We start from the raw sequence: 24336 nt of genomic DNA, 5'->3' as shown, positions 1-24336 counted from the left end.
TCAATAACTTTCAAATTCTAGGCCCTCATTGCCTCATCTTTACCATGGACGACCAGTCCCTTTACACCTTCATCCTCCGCCAGGAAGGTCTCAAAGTCCTTCAATTCTTCCTCAAACAGAGACCTAAACAATTTCCCTCCACTTACACTCTCCTCCGCCTGGTCAAATTTATCCTCAGCCTCAGCACTCTCACCCTCTTTTGACTCCTCTCACTTTCTCCGTTAAAGGTGTAAGCGTGAGCACTCGCATAGTCCCTTCCATGCCTGTCTTTGTCAGTGACGTTGAACAGTCATTGTTCTAGGTCTACACTGGCACTATCCCCCAACTCTCACTGCTTCATCAACGACTGCATCGGGGCTACTTGAACCCCTGCAGAATTCATTGATTTCAATAACTTCACCATTAACTTCAACTCTGGGGCGATACAGTGACATAGCTGATAGAGTTGCTGCCTCACAGTGCCAGAGACCCAGGTTCGATTCTTACCTTGGGTGCTATATGTGTGGAGTTTGCACATTCTCCCTATGCGTGGGGTTTCCTCTTGGTGCTCCGGTTTCCTCCTGTATCCCAAAGACATATGGGGTTGTAGGTTAATTGGCTTTTGTAAATTGTTCCTCGTGCGTAGGGAGTGGACAAGAAAGTGGGATAACATAGAACTAGTATGAATGGGTGATCAATGGTCGTTTGTGTGATTGACTGGGTTATATTCACAACTCTCTGTAATTTCTTACGATCTTCGACAGGGCTGTCGTCAAACCAAGCTGTGATGCATCCGAATAGGATGCTTTCTACAGTATCCAAAATTGTTTACTTGTTACTGAGAGGAATGGTCACAGGAGAATCGGCACTCTCTAACTACCCACTATGCCTCTCCTGGCAGTCACCCACCTAGCTGCTGATTACATCTCAGGTGTGACCACCTCACTTGCCACGAGTCCTTCAGCACCAGTCTCAGCAAGCAGCATGCCAAAACACACATTCCTATATTGCTGAATTGCGATGTCAAATGTTGGCTGGTTATTTGACTGTGACAGGTAGCATAATATACTCCAGGTACCACAGGATATCTGCAATGAACACTAAAAGCTGAAGTAACTCAGCGGGTCAGACAACATCACTGGAGAAACGGAATAGGTGACGTCTCAGGTCGAGACCTTTCTTCAGACCCGAAACATGGGAGATGCTGTCTGACAGGCTGAGTTATTCCAGCTTATTATCTTCGGTTTAAACCAGCATCTGCAGTTCCTTCCTACACAGGATATCTGCAATCATACATTGACAGTCATACAGTCACAACCGAAGTGATTGGGTACCGGTTTAATATACTATTCCTTGAACACCTGGAAGGAATTTAGTAGAACCACCAACATTATGACAGAGTGGCCAACTCACAGAATGAGGATTTAGCTGAGCTACACTGAACAGTATTTACAACTCAGAATTGTGCCATAATTTTTCAATTCATGGATGGGCAGTAAATGCTGGCCTTGCAAATAACACCCAGAACATTAACAGAAATCCAATTCTCATGCTCTATAAATTACAGTCTTGACCATTAACCCAAGTTTTTTCTTATGAAGAATGGATTTGAAACTTTTGTAGAACAACACAACACTGTTAACTTGAGCAAAACCAGAATGGTAAATATATTGACATGCCCTTGTAACGATCATTGATTTTTTTTACTACTTACTGGCAGGATGTACTTTAGTTCTGCTGATACGTCAGTTAGATCTGTCAGCAATGTGGACTTTGGTAAGCCACAAGACCAGATGAACTGATTAAAATCAATAATCACAGTTTGAAAACACAGATAACTAAGCCTGAAGGAATGATGAGATATTATTTAATGTTAATTATAAATTTTCCAAATATTGTATTATGGTCAGTAATAGTGGCAACAACGTATTTATATATTTTTTATACCAATTAGAACATTTCAAAGTAGTGTTACAAACTGAGCCAGATATACTCATGTTAAGAGGCTTGACTAAAACTTTGTCTCACAAGTAGGCTCTGAGAAAGCAGAAAGTAGAGGCAGATAAGTTTTAGGAAGAAATTCTGGAGTTTAGGATCTTGACAACAAGAGGCATGACCATCAGTGGTGAGGTAATTAAATTGGGTACGTTCAAAGGTTTAATAACAAACAAGAATATGCCATTTTGCCCTGTCTGCTTTGCAAGATAATTTTCCTGTTCTTTCCCCACATTCCTTTAAGGTCTAGAAATCTATCAAACTTTGTTTCAAATGAACTCAATAACTGATCCAGCAGACCCCCAGGGTAGAGAATTCTAATTGCAGTGAGACTGTGAGACCTTGCATTGCTCCTGTGTTCAAATCATCCCAAAATAAAGGGAAATATACCATTAGTTTTCCTAATCACTCGTTCCACCGAACAGTGATTTGTGCTCAAGGATACTATGTCCTTTTGAGCATCAACATTATGCAATCTCTCTCATTTGCTACCTTCCAACCCACTGGAACAATTCCAAAATCTATATAAATTTGGAAGATGATAACCAAGGCGTTCACAATCTCTACATTCACCTCTTTAAAACTCTGGGTTGTATATCATCAGGTCTTTGGCCTTTGACAGCTTTTAGTCTCACCAAGTTCTCTTGTCCTTTTTTTTTAAACCAGTCTGTATTTCCTTCAGTTCTTTATTCTTGCTAGACCCTTGGTTTTCAGGCAGTTCTGGACAGTTTTTTTTTACAAAGGAAAAAATAAAACAGCTTATTCTACAAGTGTTGTAACATAAAAGCTATGTAGCTTTCTATTTTCAAAAGTTAAAAAGAACTTAAGTGACCTGTTAGTCTGGAATTATATTACCGGAATGAGGTTCAATGATAAGTCACTGCTTTCTGATGTGAACTGCCACGACTGTACATTAAAATAAATTGTTTCAAGTCAGGAACAAAGTACAATGAAATTGATGCTTGGCTTTCTATGGTCTGAACTAGAATAAGAAGAAATCCCACACACTATGTCAGACTTACAATTAATTAATTATAGGAAAAAATCAGATTTGCCTTTTCAGTGTAATTCTGTTTCTAAGTTTATCCCTGAAGGACTCTGCTCCAAAGTAATATAAAAGGGGATCCAAACAGGTATTGATTGCTACACCACATAGGGCAACCACCACAGTTTTCTGAATTATACAATGATCATGGGTTGTGTTTTCGTTATGCGGGGACTTAATGTCAAGGTGGACAGTCCGCAAAATATGATAGGGTATAAAATTGGCCAGAAATATAACCATGACGATGATAATCATTACAATAGCCTTTCTGCGGGAACTTTTTTGCTTTTTATGCTCTGCCTTTGAGGTTAGCAAAGTTTTAACAACAAAAATGTAGCAGATAGTGATAATAAAGAAGGGAATAATGCAACCCATTGTCAGTGAAATTAAATTCATGTTGTATATTTTAATATTAAATTTAACCTCGGGGTCAAAACATGTTTTATTATTTTCCTCGGTGTTACTGTCATCTTTCAGTAATGGACTGGCCACTATGCCCAAAAATACCCATATGAAAATGCACACAATCAGAACATTCTTGGTAGTCCTGTACTTCAAACAATTGAGTGGATGCACTACAGCAAAGTAACGCAAGATGCTCATTAGTGTCAGAAAGTAGATGCTGCAGTACATATTGAGGTACATTGCATAAGACATGAATGTGCATAAGGACTGTGAAAAGTTCCAAATGCCGCCTTGCAAATAATATAGGGCACGCAAAGGCAACGTGCAAACAAAGAGTAGATCTGCAATTGCCAGGTTCACCATGACAATGCTGAATGCATTCTTCCTCTTGTATAACTTCAGGAATACAAACAAACAGAAGACATTTTCGCAAAATCCAAAAACAAATGTGATGATGTACACGGGTAGGTAGGTATATTTTTTGAAGTCATCTATGTTTTCACAGGTGTCATTTTCAAAGACTGCAGTATTATTCATTCTTTACTTTGAAAAAAAACTAGTGCACTCCGGGTGGGGATGACCTGTGGGAAAGAAAACATTAATTTGAGTCATAGCTCTGGAAAGAGGTATAACTGATTTACATAGCCACATATATTACATTTATACTAAGTTAAAATATGGAAAGATAGCATTTATTTAAAGGCTTATGCAAATGATTCAGAGATACAAGTCCATATCTCTGGCCTATATGTCACTTCAGAAACAAAGCAATGTAGTTAACTCTTTACTCTCCTCAGAAATGACATTGTAAACAACACAATCAAAATATCTATATCAAAATAAAGTAAGAATAAAAACCTGATGTATTAGACAATAGACAATAGGTGCAGGAGTAAGCCATTCGGCCCTTCCAGCCAGCACCGCCATTCAATGTGATCATGGCCGATCATTCCCAATCAGTACCCCGTTCCTGCCTTCTCCCCATACCCCCTGACTCCGCTATCTTTAAGAGCTCTATCTAGCTCTCTCTTGAAAGCCTCCAGAGAATTGGCCTCCACTGCCTTCTGAAGCAGAGAATTCTACAGATTTACAACTCTCTGACTGAAAAACAAATTCCTCATCTCCATTCTAAATGGCCTACCCCTTATTCTTAAACTGTGGCCCCTGGTTCTGGACCCCCAACAATGGGAACATGTTTCCTGCCTCTAATGTGTCCAATCCCTTAATAATCTTATATGTTTCAATAGGATCCCCTCTCATCCTTCTAAATTCCAGCTTATACAAGCCCAGTCGCTCCAGTCTTTCAACATACAGCAGTCCCGCCATTCCAGGAATTAACCCAGTGAACCTACGCTGCACGCCCTCAATAGCAAGAATATCCTTCCTCAAATTTGGAGACCAAAACTGCACACTGTACTCCAGGTGCGGTCTCACTAGGGCCCTGTATAACTGCAGAAGGACCTCTTTGCTCCTATACTCAACTCCTCTTGTCATAGCCAACATGCCATTAGCTTTCTTCACTGCCTGCTGTACCTGCATGCTAACTTTAAGTGACTGATGAACAAGGACACCCAGATGTCTTTGTACTTCCCCATTTCCTAACTTGATTATTATCTTCAGCAACAGACCTGGACCTGAAAAGTTACTTTGAGGCCAGACAACCTTGCAAAGTTCTGTTCAGGAATTGAAAGACTTGTCTAAATTGTGAGCATTCCCATTCTGCTAATCAAGAATTCTATCTGGGTACGTCAGGAGGTGGCAGCATTGCCACATGCAGTCATTAAAGAACAGGCCTGGAAGTCTTCAACACCCTTTGAGGTCCCATGGTACCAAGTTAAACACAGACAAATAAACTTACAGTTTGTTACACTAGCACCGTCACAAATTTAAATAATCATTCTTCATGACAAACACGACCGTGAAGAAGCATTCAAGGCAGCATGGACACAGTTTATATTCTGTATGACTAATTGCCACAGCCATTAGCAAGGGTGCCTCTGGAGACCTGCCACACATGGAGTTGTCCAAGTACTAAATGGCATAGATATGGATTCAGTAAACCAAACTGGTTCTCTGCCAGGCAGTGAGAGAACCATATAAGGTAAAAAAACAAAACTTACTTCAATTTACTTGTTGTAAATTCAGCTGCCAATATTGCGTTGCTAAAATTGGCCACTGCTCCTAGAATGCCTCAATTCATTTCCCGATTTTGTCAGGACTGTACCAACTGACGAAAACCCTGGAATGCACGAAAAGAACATAAAAATATAGGAATAGGTCACTTGCCCCCTATCCCACCATTCAAGAAACACCGGGTGGCGCCATAAGCAATGGCTGCCTCGCCAACAGTCTGTCCTTTCTTCTGTTTTTGTTATTTTAAGTATGTGTTAAAAGTATGTTTTAGTGTTCCTTGGTTTGTTTTATGTGGGGGGGGGTTGGGGGAAACTTTTTTTCAATCTCTTTCCTCGACCGAGATGCAATTTCTTTTCCATATCGTATCTCTGGCCCACTGCGGCCTAACATCGAGGAGTTGGCGGCCTTTCCTGGAGACCGACCCGGTGCTTCATGCCGCGGGCACAGCGCGGACTTTAACATTGTGGAGCTTGCGATTCCTTTGCTGGGGATCGACTGTAGAGAGCTCCAACCACTGGGCCTGTGGACTTTAACATCGTGAAGCCCATGGTCTCTGGTAAGAAGAAGCCGACTCGGGAGTTCCATGCTGCGGAGAGTTTCAACCGTCCCTACGTGTCTCACATATTCGAGTCGCACACGCTGTGTCCTGTGTTGTACTCCTTTAATTCCCGGGCCTAGCCCGTGACGTCATATCCTCTTACAAGCAGGTAAGATGTAATTTTACAATGATACAATATCTTACAAGCAGATACAATATCTTACATCTCCCTTCTTTCATATAAAAAAAATACATCTATAAAACATAACGCATTATAACAAGGCACAACAACTTCAAATGGATTCCTTTTCCATACAATCAATAAACATTAACCAAACAATTGGAAAAAAAAAAAACACTTTTCCTGTGCTTCCAATTTTAAATATTTCAACCAACATTAATTTTGTCTAAACACAACATAGCAAGCTTGTTACATATTTACAAGTCCAAACAGTTAGGTTTCTTGCTAACGCGTCCACTCCTGGTAGTGTATTCAGCTTGTGGAATTACTGGACAAGCTGGATGGGGTTGACTTCCTTCTGATGCGTTCGGCTGTTCAGACTTGGCCTGGCTGGTAGCTGACGACTGACATGGTGAATCGCGTCCTAGCCCTGGACTCGGTTGAATTTCAGCTGATGTACGCAGTGCATGACCTGGTCTTGGCTGGGGCGGTGACTTCACCTGTGCCGATGACTCTGGACTTACGGTAGGCCATGGGGTGGTCATCTTGGAGTAGCACTCCTCCCAGAGCGTAGCTACTAGCGTCACACTGTATTACCACGCTCTTTGTCACATCGTAGTACGCTAGTACAGGGGAAACGGTGCACAGGTCTTTGAGCTTGCTGCTGGGCATGATGGAAATGTGCATCCCTCAAGGGTAGGGCTCTAAGTGGTTCATCAACCTTGCTGAGGTGTGGAATGAACTTAGACAGAACTTAGACAGGTACTGTATGAAGCCAACTTGCACTTCTTTCTTGTTCGTAGGTGCAGGCATCCGCTTAACAGCTTCAATCTTTGCCGGATCAGGCCTGAGTCCTGCTGCTGTGACAAGATGTCCGACACACCGCACCTCAGACTTCCTGATCTGACACTTCTCCATGTTTAGCTTCAGGTTGTACAGCTTTGCCTGTTGCGCCACTTTCCGGAGCACTTCATCATGCTCTTTGCTGTCTATTCCTGATATCAGGATGTCATCCATGATTTATTCACAAAATGCTGGAGTAACTCAGCGGGTCAGGCAGCATCTCGGGAGAGCAGGAATGGGTGACGTTTCGGGTCGAGACCCTTCTTCAGACTGATGTCAGGGGGGCGGGACAAAGGAAGGATATAGGTGGAGACAGGAAGATAGAGGGAGATCTGGGAAGGAGGAGGGGAAGGGAGGGACAGAGGAACTGTCTAAAGTTGGAGAAGTCGATGTTCATATCACTGGGCTGCAAACTACCCAGGCGAAATATGAGGTGCTGTTCCTCCAATTTCCGGTGGGCCTCACTATGGCACTGGAGGAGGCCCATGACAGAAAGGTCAGACTGGGAATGGGAGGGGGAGTTGAAGTGCTCGGCCACCGGGAGATCAGTTTGGTCAATGATTGTCGTCCATGATTGCTCTTGCCCCAAGGATCCCTTCCAACATTCCATCCATGATCCTCTGGAAGATTTCTGGGGCGCTCTTGATCCCAAATGGGAGGCGGAGCCAGCGGCAGCGTCCACGAGGCATATTGAAGGTTGTCAGCAAACTCGACTCCTAATCAAGTTTGATCTGGAGAAATCCTGATTTTGCATCTATGACGGAGAAGACTTTGGCATTTGGCATCGATGCCACTACCTCCTCTACGGTTGGTATGGGGTAGTGTTCTCGTCTGATCACTTTGTTGAGGTCTTTCGGGTCTATGCAGATGCGTACCTTTCCGTTCTTCACTACCATCACCATTGAGTTGACCCAGTCTGTTGGCTCTTGCACTGACAATGTGCCCATTTCTCTCCATCTCATGTAACTTCTCTGAGATTTTCTTGGCCGGGCTTGCGGTTGTCGTCTTGGTGCCTGCACAACCGGTTGGTGAGTTGGGTCGATTTTCAATGTGTACGTCCCAGGGAGTGTGCCAGTAGTGCGCATTAATTCTAGATACTCATCGATGTTGTGAAGCCTTTGTATCAGGTTCAATCTGGCACTGTCTGCCCCTGACATCAGCACTGGCTTGCCATCAGCCTCGACCACACGATACTCAACGTCAAGGGTGTAGTCTTTATATGTTGTGGTCAATTTCACACACCCAATGTGTTCCAGTGTGTGGTTGGAGTAGGACACAAACCGCCTCTTTGCTTTGTGCTGTTTTGGTTTGTTCTCCATCTTTTTGAAGATATGCATTATTGAGTACGAGCATCCTGTGTCCATCTGTATTCTCATCTCCTGTCCATTGACGTGCAGAGTTTCATTCCAGTAATCCCCTGACTGAGTGAGTGAGTGACTTGTCATGTACAGCATACATGTGTGCATATTCATAGCCGTCCTCATTATCTTCGTCTGCGGAAGAGTCTGATGGATAGGAAGCTGCTGCTTTCTCCTCAATCATATTTGCTTGCTGCTTTCTCTGTCTGCAGACTGCTGCAAAATGGTTGAGTTTTTTGCAGACTGAACACTTCCGACCTTTGGCAGGGCAACTCTCATATTGTGCAGAGTATCCGCATCTCTTACACTTCGAGTCGGACTCCTTGTTTGCTCTTTGTTCTTTGCCTTTATCTGGGCTCCTGTAGTGACTCTTATCCAGTCTAGGTTTGGGCCTTTCCTTTCTGGATCCCATGAAATTGCCTCTGCCAGCACCTATGTACATAGCATGCACTTTATCCTCTTCTTTGTCGATGGCTTCCATACTCTCTTGGGCTGTTTCATAGTTCTGGCCAATACTGATTGCCGCATCCAATGTTAGTTCATCTCCTTTCTCAAGGCATTTCTCACATACTGTCTGGTGGCGGGAACGGAGCACAATTGCATCTCTGAGCATTCTCTCCTCCTCTTTATAGTGACGATCCTTGACCAGCAACTTCAGGTCAGTCACAAAGTTGTCAAACTTCTCGGTGTCCCGCTGCCATCGTCTGTGAAAGTCGACAGTGGCCCTTATCTGATTTTCCTTGGGCTTGACATACATCTCATAGTGCTTGTGCACTCCTTGCAGAGTCTCGTTCTCAAGGATTTCATCCCCGTTTTGGAGAGTAAATGTGTTCCATTGGAAGGTTAGGTAAATCTCCCTCCCTTTATCGCCTATGTATGTCATGAGATAGTTCACCTTTTCTCTCTCAGACTTACTGGCTAGTGGACCCTCAAACATAAAATGGCAGTGCTGTTTGAAACGTTTCCATTCTAGGTACAGATCTTTTGCCTGCCAGTTCATCGATGGCCTATCACTCGCTGACATCATGCACTCAGGTCACTTCCACCACACTGTATACACAGGACTGTGGTCTAGCATACTCACTGTGCCTTGAAACACTCGACGTTCGGCGCTCGATTTGTCCCTTTTCAGCTTCAGGATTGCTAATTCCTGTCAGGATTCTCCCTTCACGGACTTTCCTTTTCCCAATTCATACGTGAATTAAGGACACCGGGACTATTTCAGTGTTTCAGGTTCGAAACTTCTGACACATGTCACATATTCGAGTGGCACACACTGTGTCCTGTGTTGTACTCCTTTAATTCCCGGGCCTAGCCCGTGACATCCTCTTACAAGCAAGTACGATGTAATTTCCTCTTACAAGCAGATACAATATCTTACAACGCAGGAGTTTCGATCATCCCAACACGAGGGCTTCGGACCGTCAGCTGCGGGGGTTTTGATCGACTGCGGATGGTTCAACAGCCCCGACCGCAGGAGAACAAAGAGGAAGATGTTTGAACAGTGAGGAATGTGGAATCTGCTGTGGTGGATGTTTATGTTAAATTTTATTTTATGTGGCTATGTGTCTTGTTGCTTTTCACTTGGTATGGCTGTATGGTAACTCAAATTTCACTGTACCTTAATTGATACATGTGACAATAAATTGATCTTGAAATCTTGAAATCTGTCGTAGGACTCAGTTCCTCTTCTGTGCTTGTTCCATATATCCCTCAACTCTCCCGTCTTTCAAAAATGTTTCTTTCTTTTCTGTAAAGACTTCACATACCCTTGTACTGTACTGTAAATGTACTGTAATACACTGTACGGCTCGATTGTAATCATGTATTGGCTTTTGCTGACTGAATAGCACACAACAAAAGCTGTTCACTGTACCTGACTACACGTGACAATAAACAAAACTGAAGTCAAGTGATCTAGCTTCCACAAACATCTGGAGGAGATTCACCATCTTTTGCAGAAGAAATTCCTACAGACCTAAGTTTTAAATAACCATACCCTTTTTTGTAACCATCTTGGCGTTTGAGACTCGCTCACCGGCGGAAACATCTCAACATATATCCTGCTGTGCCCCCTTAGCATCTGATCTGTTTTAATAAGATCAACCCTCATTCTTCTAGACTCCAAAGAATAAAAAGCTACATTTTATAGCTCTTCATGATAGGGCAACCCTCTCATCCCAGGAGATGTTGTCTAGGCTGCTGCTCATGCTGGTGCACCCTTAAATAAAGGAACCAAAACTCTGCATAGAACTCCAGGTATGGCCTCACTAACACCCTGTACAATTGTGACAATTGGACTTGGAATCCAGGTGAGCTGACGCCCCCAGTCTGATGGCAGCTGAGGGAGAGGTGAGGATCAGTGGAGTCAATGGTCACGGCCTGTAAGGTGAGCAGAATGCAGGTAAAGATCTGAAGGCACAGTGGCTGAGGAAGCTGTGTTGGCCGGCTGTAGGTCCAGCTGGGGGGGGGGGGGGGGGGGGAGTGCAGGCCAGGGCAGCCTGGGGCATCAGCGCTGCAAGCAGCCAGGCAGGTGGCATGAGCTGGGGGTGGTGTGGGTGCACCCGGTGCTACAAGAGGCCAGGGTGGCATGGATATTACTGGTGCTACATGTGGCCGGGGAGGCGGTACAAGCTCGGGATGTCATGGGCAGCTGTCGACAGGTCAGTCCACTATAACGAAAATCTGTTATAAACAGGTCTGTTAAAACAGGGTTTACTGCATAGACAATAAATAATCAAAGGCCAAGAACAGATCTTTGTGGCACTCTGTTAATTATATCCTTCAAGCCTGTTGAAGAGAACCATTTATTCCAACTTTCAGACTTCCATGTGATAATTATCTTCATGTTAACACACTTTCCTTATTACCATGTGCTCTTATGCTTCATATATGTGGTAGCTTATTGAAAGTCTACCAGAAATCCAAATATACTACATTTACAAGTTTCCATCCATTGACTCTGCTTGTTACAACCTCAAAGAATTCCAGCGGGTGTATGAAACATGAAACTTTCATAAAACTATGTTGACTTGGCTTGAATGTATCAAGTTCCCCGACAGCTATAATTCCTTGATTATAGATTCCAGCATGTTGCCAATAACAGATATTAAGTGAATTGGCCTATAATTCCCTGTTTTTTGCCTTCCTTCTTCAACAAGAGAGTCACATTTGCGTTTTTACAAATTGCCGATCCCTTCCCAGAACTCGGTGAGTTTTGAAACACTTCAACCAATGCCTCTATTGTCTCTTCAGCCATTTCCTTCAAAACACTCGGATGCAGCCATTTCTTTTAAAATCTTTGCATCAAGTTCTGGCAACCTATTCAGTTAGATTTCCCTGTACCTTGTCATCTGTTTCAAAAGTTATTATTATTCAAAGTTGTTCATTGTTAGCAGATACTAGTCCATGTGTTATCTCTGGAATATTTGCATTGTTCTACTCATGAAAACTGGTGCAAACTATTGGTTTAAACTCTTTGCCGTTTCCTTGTTTCCCTTTATTAATTTTCCAATCTTATCTTCCAAGAGTCTCATATTTACCTTAGTTACCATTTTCCTTTTTATATATATCGATGAATTTTAAAATGAATTGTTTTAATATTACTGGCCAGGTTTCGCCTCCATATTAGGTTTTTAGTTTTGTACTGATAGTTATTGAAAAATTCCATGTGTTCTGATCTACCACTATCCTTTGCCACTTTCTATGCTAGTTTTTGATTTAATATTTTTATTGCTCTAACACACACTGTTCACAAATGTAACTTATATATATATATATATATATATATGTATATATTAATGTGTGTGTGTGTGTGTGTGTGTGTGTGTGTGTTTGTGTGTGAGAGGCAAAATAGAGATAAATAGATCTCAAATTTCCTTCTCATGGATCAGAAGCAACTTTGATTTAAAGCAATGCTCTATTTCTCTCTTCATCTTATTTTTCACATGATGTACATAAACCATAAAGGCGATTCGACCTTTATGGTTTATGTATATGCATATATATATATATATATAAAATCAGTCATACACACATTTCTCAGTAAATGTTTCTCATTATCACTGTTCTCTCACATACATTTCATTAGGGCCTACACATACATATTCGCAATCAGTGACATCAAACTTATTTCCGGAAATCCTTACATTGTGAATAAAATAACTATGAACACATGTCAAGATATTTTTTCATTAGTTTCATTCTATATTAGTGTAATAAAATGTAATGCATACATACCTACACTGATACACAAGTGCTAGCTTTAGACATGAATAATGTACATTGCTACCATAGTTTAGTTTTGAATTTAACATGTAATTGAGGGGGTCAGTGCAATATAGTGCTAACCCTCACTTTTGTGAAAAATTAGTCACATGCATTAACACGATCGTTACACACTACCCTACAACCTGTAAAAAATTCATATTTAAATTCAACCGATAAGTTGGTCAAATAACATCGGCACCTTCTTGTTTTTTTTAGATTTATGGATTTTTCAAAGGTGAATATCTCATAACGACACATTTGTGGGTCAGCAGTATATTGCACCAACCCCCTTCAATTTTACATCATTCAAAAATGAACCATAAACAAGAATAACACTTTTTATTTCTGTCATTCATGGTAAGATTTACATCATTTTGTGTGCGAGATATACAGGGTTGCACTGTTTCGCATTTCAGCTAACCAATGAAAAGAGCAGGTCCTGATTTATACCAGCTCCTCACCTTCCCCCCCTTGTCTGAAGAAGTGTCCCAACCTGAAATATTACCCATCCTTTTTCTCCAGAGATGCTGCCTGACCCGGTGATTTACTCCACCACTGTGTCTATTTGAATTGGATTCATGCTTCTGTACCACGTCAAGCAGCATTGGTCATTTTAGTGGCTGTCAAGGGTTTTTAACTAATCAATTCACCAATTCAAATCTTCTTGTCTCTACGTATAAAGTTAAATGTATTTTCAATTATATTGTGGATACAGTAGAGTTCTATTGTTTGAAAATGCCTAATCCCTGTTTCCATGACTTTTTAAAATAAAACAAAAGAGACACAGCTCGTGGAGGTAAAATTAAAATTAACAGAGAAAGCAAAGAAGAACAGTTCATTAAATATAATCAATTGGCCTGATATAGAGAGAGTGGATCTCTAGTGCAAATATTCAATCAGTAACATCCAAAGTTTAAAGATCACGAACCAGCAACTCTTCAAGAAATAGTTATAAATGTCAACTGTCAACTTATCGAAGAAATTGAACAAAAATAATTGTTTGCAAACATTTTATATACGAAGAAATCGCAGAGTGTTGTGAACACTGCCCAGTCTAGCACACAGAATATGCTTACTAAAATGGCGCTGAAATTTACCCATGACCTACTACGGTTTTTAGATTCGAGTGGTCCATCTTGCTCCTCTATTATCTTTGGGCAGCACCTCTGGAGAACATGAATAGGTGACATTTCAGGTCGGGAGCCTTATTCAGACTCCTTCCTTCTTTCTTTTCACCTATTTTTCCATTCCACTTTGGATAACTTTAACTTAATTTATTTGTAATTACCCTTATTTAAATTTAGGACATTGGTTTGGGAGACCTTTTTTTGCACTTAAACTGTATCTCTGTGATCAACATTCCCTAGAGAATCCTTAAGCACAAGATTTCCTATCAATCCTGCCTCATTAAACCATGAAAAAATCTTAATTAGCCCATTCCAGGTAGCTTCTGTGACATCCTGCTCTATACACAATCCCTAATGCACTTCACAAACCCATGATAATTGCAGTTCCCTTCTTACCTGCCTTTGATATTTCCCCATTTGTGTTTTGTCCTATTGAGAGGCAAAACTTTAAGCACCAAGAGACCACTCCTTCTTATGTCTTCTTTCCTTTATTATTCAATATTTCCACGCTAACCAATTCCACATCACAATTCACTGCATTTATATTTCTACTTATCACCACCTTAATACCTATCTGGATTAACGACCTCACCTCCTTTCCCTTTTTGCCTATCCGTTTGGAACACTCAATACCCTGTAATATTGAGTTCCTAGTTCACGTCACCCTGCAACCATGTTTCCGCAACACCTATTTAATCAAATATTTATTTCTGTTTGTGCCATTAAATGATCTAGCATGTTACATATGCTCTGTGAATTCAAATAGTGTGGCACTATTATTATTACCCAGTGCCTTGACCTATGAAGGCAAGCATGCCACACGCCTTCATTATCACTCTTTCTTCCCCATTGCTAATACCAGTGCCGCATGAATTGGAACACATTTGCCCCACACCCTTTAAGCCACAAGTACACTTTTCTAATTTTATTTGCCCCCTGTTAATTTCCACGTAGCTCAGGTAATAACTTGGAGATTATCAGATGGTAGAGCTTCTGTCTCATACTGCCAGAGACCTGGATTCAATCCTGACCTCGGGTGCTGTCTGTGTGGAGTATGTGCATTTTCCCTATGACCACATGGATTTACTCCGGGTGCTCTGGTTTCCTCTCACTTCCCAAAGACGTGCGGATTAGTAGGTTAATTCGCCACATGTAAATTGCCACCAGTGTGTAGGGAGTAGATGGCAAAATGGAATAACATAGAACTAGTGTGAATGGGTGATCAATGGTCAGTGTGGACTCTGTGGGCTCTAAGGCAAGTTTCCATGCTGTTTCTTTCAATCAATTCTGCTGTTCAATTTATTCTCAAACTGCTCATAATCCCCCAGTACTCTGACTTGTCATTAGTGCCTACTTGGATCAGAACTGTTTCCTTCCCTCCTTCTCACGGTTCTTCTGTAGCCAAGATAAGATGTTCACAACCCTGGCACTGGGCACACAACTCGGCCATGAGGATGTAGATGGGCTTCCTTTGAATTTTGCTGGCACGGTGACCTAATGAATCACATAAGGAGGGTTACAGATAGACCTTTAAACTGAATTGACAGGGGATGGTTCTCGTGATAATAAGTTCAATAAATTAAAAAGAAATGAGGGGGCAGTGGCATGGGATAATGCAAGGGAGAATGAACATCAATCTTATGAAACGGCAGAAACTATTAACACAACTGGATGGCAGCAAGTGAATTCAGAGTAAGTAAAAATCAAAACATAGAATCAAAAATGGATGAATAGGGCCTTTAGGTCACCATGTCTGTGCAAACAACTTCAAACAACTTCAGGCCAATCTCCAACCTACCCTTTTTGTTCAAAGTTTTGGAACGCGCTGTAGCCTCTCAACTCAAACATCACCTCTCTGCCAATAACCTGTATGAAACATTCCAATCCGGATTCCGCTCCAACCACAGTACTGAAACTGCACTCCTCAAAATCACCAACGACCTTCTCCTCTCCTCTGACGCCGGTAACCTCAACATTCTCATCCTCCTCGACCTCAGAGCTGCCTTTGACACCATCAATCACTCCATTTTAACATGGCGGCGCCTAACGGCAGCGGCTGACTAGCAGTCTGTCCGTCTTTATTTTCCCTTTTTTTGTTGTGTGTCGGTGTTGGGATGGTTTTTATATATATTTTTTGGTTGTGTATGTGTGGGAGGAGGTGGTGGTGTGGGTGGGTGGGTGTGGGGGGGGGGGGGACTTTTCTCTTCCTCACGGCGCGGGGTGCGGCTCGGCTGCGGGGCCTAACATCGCCCGGTGCGGCTCGGCCGCTGGACTTTACATCACCCGGTGCGGCTTGGCCGCTGGACTTTACATCCCGGTGCGGCTTGGCCGCTGGACTTTACATCCCGGTGCGGCTTGGCCGCTGGACTTAACAGTGCCCGGTGCAGCTCGGCTGCGGGGCTTAACATCGCCCGGTGCAGCTCGGCTGCGGGACTTTTCACCGCTGGTGCGGCTCGGCTGCGGGACTTAACATCGCTGGTGCGGCTCGGCCGCGGGGCTTAACATCGCCCGGTGCAGCTCGGCTGCGGGGCTTTTCATCGCTGGTGCGACTCGGCTGCGGACTTGACATCGCCCGGTGCGGCTCGACCACGGGACTTAGCTGCGCAAGGCTTGGTCGCGGGCCTTTCATCGCCCGGTTCGGCCGCGAGACGTTTCAGCGCCCGGTGCGGGGACTGTGCGGGTCGGTCGGGGACGAGCTGTCTGTCCGTGGGCGTGGGGAAGAGAGTGGAAGTTTTGTTGCCTCCATCACAGTGAGGGGGTGTTTGGAGTCACTGTGATGGACGTTTGTGTTGGGGTTATGTGTCTTGTGTTCTTTTTTTTTCTTCTATGACTGCTATGTAGTTTCGTTCGGTACTTCGGTACCGAACGACAAATAAAGCTCTGTTATACCTGTTATACCTGTTATCCTCCTCACCCGACTTGAAACCACCTTTAACATCACCGGCACTGCCCTCTCCTGGATCAAATCATACCTCTCCGACAGGCACCAGTTCATCTCCATTAATAACTGCAAATCCCCCACCGCTCCCCTCCCCCAAGGTGTCCCCCAAGGTTCAGTTCTCGGCCCCCTCCTCTTCATCCTGTACCTGTTCCCCCTTGGTCAATTAATCCGCCGTCATGGTCTCCAATTCCACTGCTTCGCTGATGATATCCAGCTCCTCATCTCCACCAAGTCAATCTCCACCGCTACACACTCTATCCTGACAAACTGCATCACTGAAATAAAATCTTGGCTTCAAATCAATTTCCTCAAACTAAACTGTGACAAATCCGAAATCATCATCATTGGACCAAAAACGCCCACCAAATCCACCCATAACTTCACCCTCAACATCGACGGTTTCTCAGTATCCACCTCCCCTCACATCCGGAATCTTGGCATCATCTTTGATCAAACCCTCTCCTTCGACAAACACATCACCAAGACAGCCTTCTTCCACCTCAAAAACATCGCCCATCTCCGTCCATCCCTCTCCTCCACAGCTGCAGAAACCCTCATCCACGCCTTCATCACCTCCCGTCTGGACTACTGTAACAGCCTCCTCTATGGTTCACCCTCAAAAATCATCAATAAACTCCAATACATCCAGAACTCTGCTGCCCGTCTACTCACCCACTCCCCGACCCATGACCATATCACCCCCGTCCTTTACAAGCTCCACTGGCTCCCCATCCCCCAGAGAATCCAGTATAAAATCCTCCTCATGACCTACAAACCCCTCCATAACCTGGCCCCATCCTACCTGACTGACCTCCTCCACAGACACACTCCCACCCGCACCCTCCGCTCTGCTGCTGCTAACCTCCTTTCCCCCCCCCCCCATCCGGACCAAACTCAGATCCTGGGGGGACAGGGCTTTCTCCATCGCTGCTCCCACCCTCTGGAACTCACTACCTCAAACCATCAGAGACTCCTCCTCACTCACCACATTCAAAACATCACTGAAGTCTCACCTGTTCAACACTGCCTTCAACCACTGACCGTCGCTTCACCTTATTCTTCCTTTTCTGTTCGTTTATTTATTTATTTTTATGTCTTATTTACCCTGTAAAGCGTCTTTGAGTGTCCTGAAAAGCGCTATACAAATGTAATGTATTATTATTATTATTATCTGCTTGCACATGATCTATTTCCCTCAAATGTCTGTTTGGACACTGCTATAGTATCTGTTTCAACCACTTCCCATGGAACCGCATTCCAGGTGTCACTTTGTGTAAAAAAAAATTGCAACTTTAAATCTATGTTCTCTGACAGCGCCTTCTCCCATGTTTGTTGCTCTGATCCCCATCTCCAGCAGCAGACAATCCAGGATAAGCCCAGGATCAGTGACTGGCTGCCGGAAAACACCAGCACCTTGGATAGTGCTCTGGATTGAGCTGAGTCAAAGGAGCTACAAATGTGTCCAATTTGCTACTACTGGATTGATCTGCCTGCACCCTGTCAGAATCCTCCTAAAAAAACAAGACTGTTCCAGCCAGTGGAGGAAAAGTGAAGTGGTGAGAAATGGGAAGCAGAAGAGAAAGGGGGAGCAGGAGAGAAAGAGGAACCAAGTGAAATGAAGAGGAAGAAAGAGAGAAATGAGGAAAGAAAAGAGAGATGAAGGGAGAGAAAGCGAGTCACCTTCCTACTAGCTGTGTTCCCCTTTTGCAGGCTTGAAGGCAGACTGAGATGCCGGGACAAACTTCAGACCGCCAGCACTTCTTCTTCGAGGTCAGGACTGAGCTGCCAGGTCAAGCCCTAGACAGCTAGATCCCCCTTTGAGGCCAAGACTGAGCGGTTGGGGAAACCCCCAGAATGCCAGAGCCTCTTCACCTCTCCCCTGAAGGCGAGGGATTCCGCCCGTACACAGTGCAAAGAGTGAACTGCAGGGACTGTGCCTCCTCCTTTTCATGGCCAAGACTGAGCTACCAGGGGAAGCCTGAGACTGCCAGTGCCTCCTTCGAGCCAAGAATGAGCTGCCAGGACAAGCCAGAAATCGCCATCATCCTTTTGAGGCAAGAGTGAACTACGGGTACAAGCCTGAGATAGCCGTGCCTTCTTCAAGATCAAAAATGACCCACCGGGAAAAGCCCAAAACGGCCTGTGCCTCCTTTGAGGCCAAGACTGAGCCGCCAGGCCAAGCCCGAGACCACCATGACCTCCTCTTTGAGGTCAAGACTGAGCTGCTGGGACAAGCCCAAGATCACCAGTGCCTCCTCACATGCACATTGCCGACAAGGGACTCTCATGGACCTGGACCATGTCATCACAATTGTCATTCACCATAAAGAAACTTTATTACGCTAATCCACTCTATTGCGAGTGTCGGTATAGTCCTTCTCAACCCACCATCATCCCCAACACCACAACCCCATTGCATTTGACGGTTGCTCCTTGGGAAAAAGACTGCCCCATCTGCACCTTGCATAATTTTATATACTTCTTTCAGGTCACTTATCTGCATTTGACATTCCAGAGAAAATAGTACAAGTTTGTTCAATAACTTCTTATAGCTGATGCATCCTCTGCCTTTACTGCAGATAACAGTTTTTATTCCCCTCATTATGCTATCCACTATAATCACTATATTTCTCTTACCTCGTCCCACTTGAATGCACAACCCCCATCCTGTACAATGGAGTTATGGACAGTTTGCACATTCTCCCTGCTAGCTCTACGTTCAAATAGAAAGCAAAAATTTTATACCTGATAGAGAAGAATGAGTGCTGATGATCCTCTGGAGCTGCTTCCTTGTTCCTCTACATGTCTCCTTGACTGTCATACCATCCTCTCCAAACCAATTGATCAAATGTGAGGTAAACAATCTTGGAGATGTGACTGCCTACTGACACTGTTTCTCTGGTCTCTCTGAGGTTTGGACTCTCGTTGATCAACCCTGACCCAAAGTTCCTCGCACAGCCAACACTTGATGTGAGTTTGATCGCAGTGAATTTCAGTGGAGTCTAACAATTCCGACATACACGCCTGACCAGTCATCTCTGTTCTATTTTTATTAATTAAATTGGACTTTGTAATGTTAAATTGTACTCCTTATTTATACTCATAAAAAGTTATATAAATCTCTTGCCCAAACAGAAGCGACTGCTTAGAAATACACACAAATTAGTTTTCTGTTTTCCTATTACATTACACTTTATCGCTGACAATTAAGGACAAGACACATTTCTTACTAGGTGTGAATGGCTAGTTTGTTTCATTTTCAATAACTTTTTAAAAAATTGATAATCGATTGAGATAAAAAGATTTACTAACTCACAATATATGTTATGAAGTTAAAAGTTAATATGAGCATAATTTCAAATACAACTTGGTCCATTTTTGGTTGAAAGACTAATCGGACATTGAAACGAAATAATTTAGAGGTGGGCTGATGCCAATCTGGAAACCACGCTTACAGAGGAATTTACTCATGGAGGTATGCATTAAACGTAAATATTATACAGAAAATGTGGTTCTTTAATTTACTGTGCGCACTCCCTGAGCATATTCAAGGTACCAGACCTTTTGCCCGTCTCTCATTATTCTTCCAACAGTGCAGTAAGTCAGTTGATAATCATTGGGAATGTTCATGCTGCTGGCTCCCATTCCCTTCTCCCAGAGTTGCTGGGGGCTACCCAACCAGGTTAACGATTACAAGCTTTTCAGGAAACTATGCGTAGGGTTGAAATGCGGAGGGTGAAGAAATAGCATATCATCTCCAATCTTACCATATACACCGATCAGCCAAAACATTATGACCACTGACAGGTAAGGTGAATAACATTGGTTACCTTGTTACAATGGCACCTGTCAAGGGGTGGGATATATTAGGCAGCAAGTGAACAATCAGTTCTTGAAGTTGATGTGTTGGATGCAGAAGAAATGGGCAGGAGTAAAGCCCCAAGCGACTTTGACAAGGGCCAAATTGTTATGGCCAGACGATTGGGTCAGAGCATCTCTGAAATGGCAAGACTTGTGAGGTGCTCCCGGTCAGCAGTGGTGAGTACCTACTGACAGTGGTCCGAGGAGGGACAAACCACAAACCGGTGACAGGGTGTTGGGCGCCCAAGGCTCATCGATGCGCGAGGGCAATGAAGGCTACCCTGTCTGGTCCAAACTGACTGTGGGAAGATGACAAGCCGGTGGAGGGAATGTGATGCTCTGGGCAATGTTCTGCTGGGAAACCCTGGGTCCGGCCATTCATGTGGACGTCAATTTAACACCTGTCACCTATCTAAATATCATTGCAGACCAGGTACACTCCTTCATGGCAATGGTATTCCCTGATGGCAGTGACCTCTTTCAGCAGGATAATGTGCCCTGCCACACTGCACACATTGTTTGGAAATGGTTTGAGGAACATGATGAAGTGTTCACGGTGTTGCCCTGGCCTCCAGATCTCAATCCGATTGAGCATCTGTGGGATGTGCTGGATCGACAAGTCCGATCCATGGCGGCTCCACCTCACAACTTACAGGACTTGAAGGATCTGCTGCTAATGTTTTGGTGCCAGATACCACAGGACACTTTCAGGGGTCTTGGAGAGTCCATGCCTCGGCAGGTCGGCACTGTTTTGGCGGCACACGGAGGACCAACAGCACATTAGGCAGGTGGTCATAATGTTTTGGCTGATCGGTGTATTCTTTTTGGTGCCAGGAATTCCCAGAAAGCCAGATTTCCAATATCACTCTTTCGTTATAACCACATGAGGTAAATTGAGCCTGCAGCTCACCAATATTTGTTCCCTTTTGTTTATTTACTTCCTTGCATTCCAAACCCACCTGAATCTCCCCAGCTTTGCTTGGGTGTCTGAACCCTCCTATTTTGGAACTCCTCTTCAGTGAAAGTCAGAACTAAGGAGAAGTTTCCTCTCTGATTGATTAATAATAAAACATTTAGAAAAGACTAAAAGTGATGTCTAATGATACCAGCATATAAACAGTGTACAGTACATTCAAAACCATGTCCAGTATATATTTAATGCAGGGTTAATATATAATTCATAACTAATAAGTTGATAGCTTATTAAAGACTTAAACACATAATTTGTATAATATGAAATAAATCCTTTGTCACAACTTACTGAGTCTTTCTGACGTAGATTCTCATATAAAAACTTGAAACATACTTCCCCAGAAGACTTGTCTCAACGGGCAGCCGACTTCATGACGCATTCTATGTAGGGCAGTCACATAAAGCAAATTATTACTTTGAAAATCTTTTTACATTCAAATGTCGTCAGCCCCATATCCTCCAATCAAGGTTTTACTATCCCTTTTAATGACAGCAATTTGGTTCTATATAACGACCAAATGAATTATTAATACAACCCAGATGGCCGATCCCGGAACACAAGAGACTGCAGATCCTGCAATTTTGAGCAAAAAAACAAAGTGCTGGAGGATCTCAACAGCCTGGCAGCAGATGTGCAGGGAAATGGACAGACCACATTCCAACAAGGGACCCAGCCTAAAGAAGGGTCCCGGACCGTAATGTCGTCTGGCCATTTCCCTCCACAGGTGCTGGCGGGCCGATCCAGATTCGTAAATTCACTACAAGACAAACATGGTAAATCGTGTTTCAGGGCACTTCGTTTTTGTTTGCAGCAGGCTGGAGTCCGGACGTCAAGGCTACACCATACTGAGTGCCACGGTTGCGCCCTACTAATTATCTCGACAGCTCATTGGGAACTTTTCATGGCATCTCTGTGGCATTTGGAGAAGAATGTTTTGTCATTATTAATTTCCCTTTGCTAAAAGAAATCAACAGCTTTATACTAAAAAGGCACAAAATGCGGTTGTGGCTCAGCGGGTCAGGCAATATCTCTGTGGATCATGGACAGACTGAAAAGAAAGATTCCGACCCGAAATGTTAGCTATCCATGTTCTCCGGTGATGCTGCCTGACTCGCCGATTTACTCCAGCGTTTTGTGTCTTTGTGGTAAGCCGCGTCTGCAGTTTCTTGTGTCTCAACCGCTTAACAGTAACACGCATCCCACGACTGGAGTTAACAGACAGTCTCAATGGCCGCCTTGCCTTCCTTCATCGTCAATTCAATGTTTTCAAACTGTCTGAAGGGAAACAATATCGTAAATTGAGTGAAGTTTTCTCACCTGCGAAGTAAAAGTTCATGTGTAGGAAAGAACCGCAGATGCTGGTTTAAATTTAAGGTTGACACAAAATGCTGGAGTAACTCAGCGGGGCAGGCAGCATCTCTGGATAGAAGGAATGGGTGACGGTTCGGGTCAAGACCCTTCTTCAGTAAAAGTTTATCTTGGGTTCTGTCTTGGGAAAGGAGCAAGATCTTCCAAGCCTGAATTATTGAGTCGCTGAGACGCAATGGAATGCACAAGAAAGGATAAAAGGCAAATGTAACGAGTCGCAACAGGAATGAGTTGCGTGTGTTTTATCACTGAGACGCATCACAAGCAGTGCAGCTTCAATACTGAAAGTTGACACGTTCTATTGTTGAAATGTGAGCGTGTCGTGCCAAATAAGGTATCGGTAAGATAAACATTTGATTCCCTGTAATGTGCCACAGGGCTGTTATTAGATATTTCTCTCTATGACAACCGGTCAACATTCGGCTGCGCAATTAAGCGCGGCGTCAGCACATAAAGAAAGGTAACCCAAACTATGGTTCTCATGTGGTGAGAGGGAGTTCGGGAAGTGTGGGGTGAGGGGCAGGGGGCGACAGAGAATGATATCAAACCCTGGACATTCTGGTGGATGAGATGACCACCAGGAGGGAGATACTATACGTCAAGAGATCTCGGAGATCCTGACTGGCTATGGATTTTTCATGTGAGCGTCACATTAGTTGATGAACGTTGACTCTCAACACTGTCTGAAGCAACACTTAATTTGCTGCCTCTTTGTGCTTCGAAAAGGCTTACAGCACAGAAACAGGTCCTTTGGCTCACGATGTTCATGTTGACTATTAAATTATCATCAGCACCAATCCTATTTACCAACAAGTGGTCAGTAACCTCCAATGCCTTACAATTCAAGAACTCATTTGGAAACCTCATAAATGTGTGGCTGCTCACCCTCCTCTTTGAGAATGTTCTTTAGATGCTCTAAGACATCCTGGCACCAGGAATGTAACACACCATCCTGGAGTTCTATTTGCGGCCTCAGAATTTCCTGTCTGTCCTCACTAATGAGTCTCCTGCACAATCGCTAAGTTTGCCTTCCCCCACTTGAGTCTTCTCAAGTTAACAGTATTGCCATAACTGGCATGTAACCAGAATATACGCCTGATTTCCAGATTTATCATCCCTCTGAGGTCATCTCCCGTGCTTGATGAATTCCACCAAACTTTTATAATATACTATCTGAAAGAGGCACTCCTATAGGAATCCAAGGGCTGCGAAGATGGCTTCTAATAGAAGTCGCACCTCCTCACTGGTGTGCTGCATGTGATCAGCCTCAATCCTCTTGGTCAGATGTGCAGAATGAGTGGATGTGCTTGGGAGTGTCAC

The 24336-nt window shown here is 43.6% G+C and overlaps 1 protein-coding gene across 1 annotated transcript; it reads right to left on the bottom strand.

The window, feature by feature from the left end:
- Positions 1-3016: 3016 nt before the first annotated feature.
- On the bottom strand, positions 3017-23046 carry LOC144598550 (cysteinyl leukotriene receptor 1-like). The gene is made up of 4 exons (XM_078408728.1): positions 22966-23046; positions 21937-22028; positions 5545-5663; positions 3017-4005 (listed from the first exon to the last, which is right to left on the bottom strand). Exon 4 carries the CDS (start codon positions 3959-3961, stop codon positions 3020-3022), a length of 942 nt encoding a protein of 313 aa, XP_078264854.1. The 5' UTR covers positions 3962-4005; positions 5545-5663; positions 21937-22028; positions 22966-23046; the 3' UTR covers positions 3017-3019.
- Positions 23047-24336: the final 1290 nt, after the last annotated feature.

Source organism: Rhinoraja longicauda, chromosome 12, assembly GCF_053455715.1.
Source record: "Rhinoraja longicauda isolate Sanriku21f chromosome 12, sRhiLon1.1, whole genome shotgun sequence".
NCBI classification, from domain to species: Eukaryota; Metazoa; Chordata; class Chondrichthyes; order Rajiformes; family Arhynchobatidae; genus Rhinoraja; species Rhinoraja longicauda.
Note: the sequence above shows the minus strand (reverse complement) of the source record. Positions and strands in the feature narration are given on the sequence as shown.

What these genes read in the sequence shown, in the direction of transcription:
- LOC144598550 (XM_078408728.1), bottom strand. Translation starts at nt 3,961, where the DNA reads ATGAATAATACTGCAGTCTTTGAAAATGACACCTGTGAAAACATAGAT.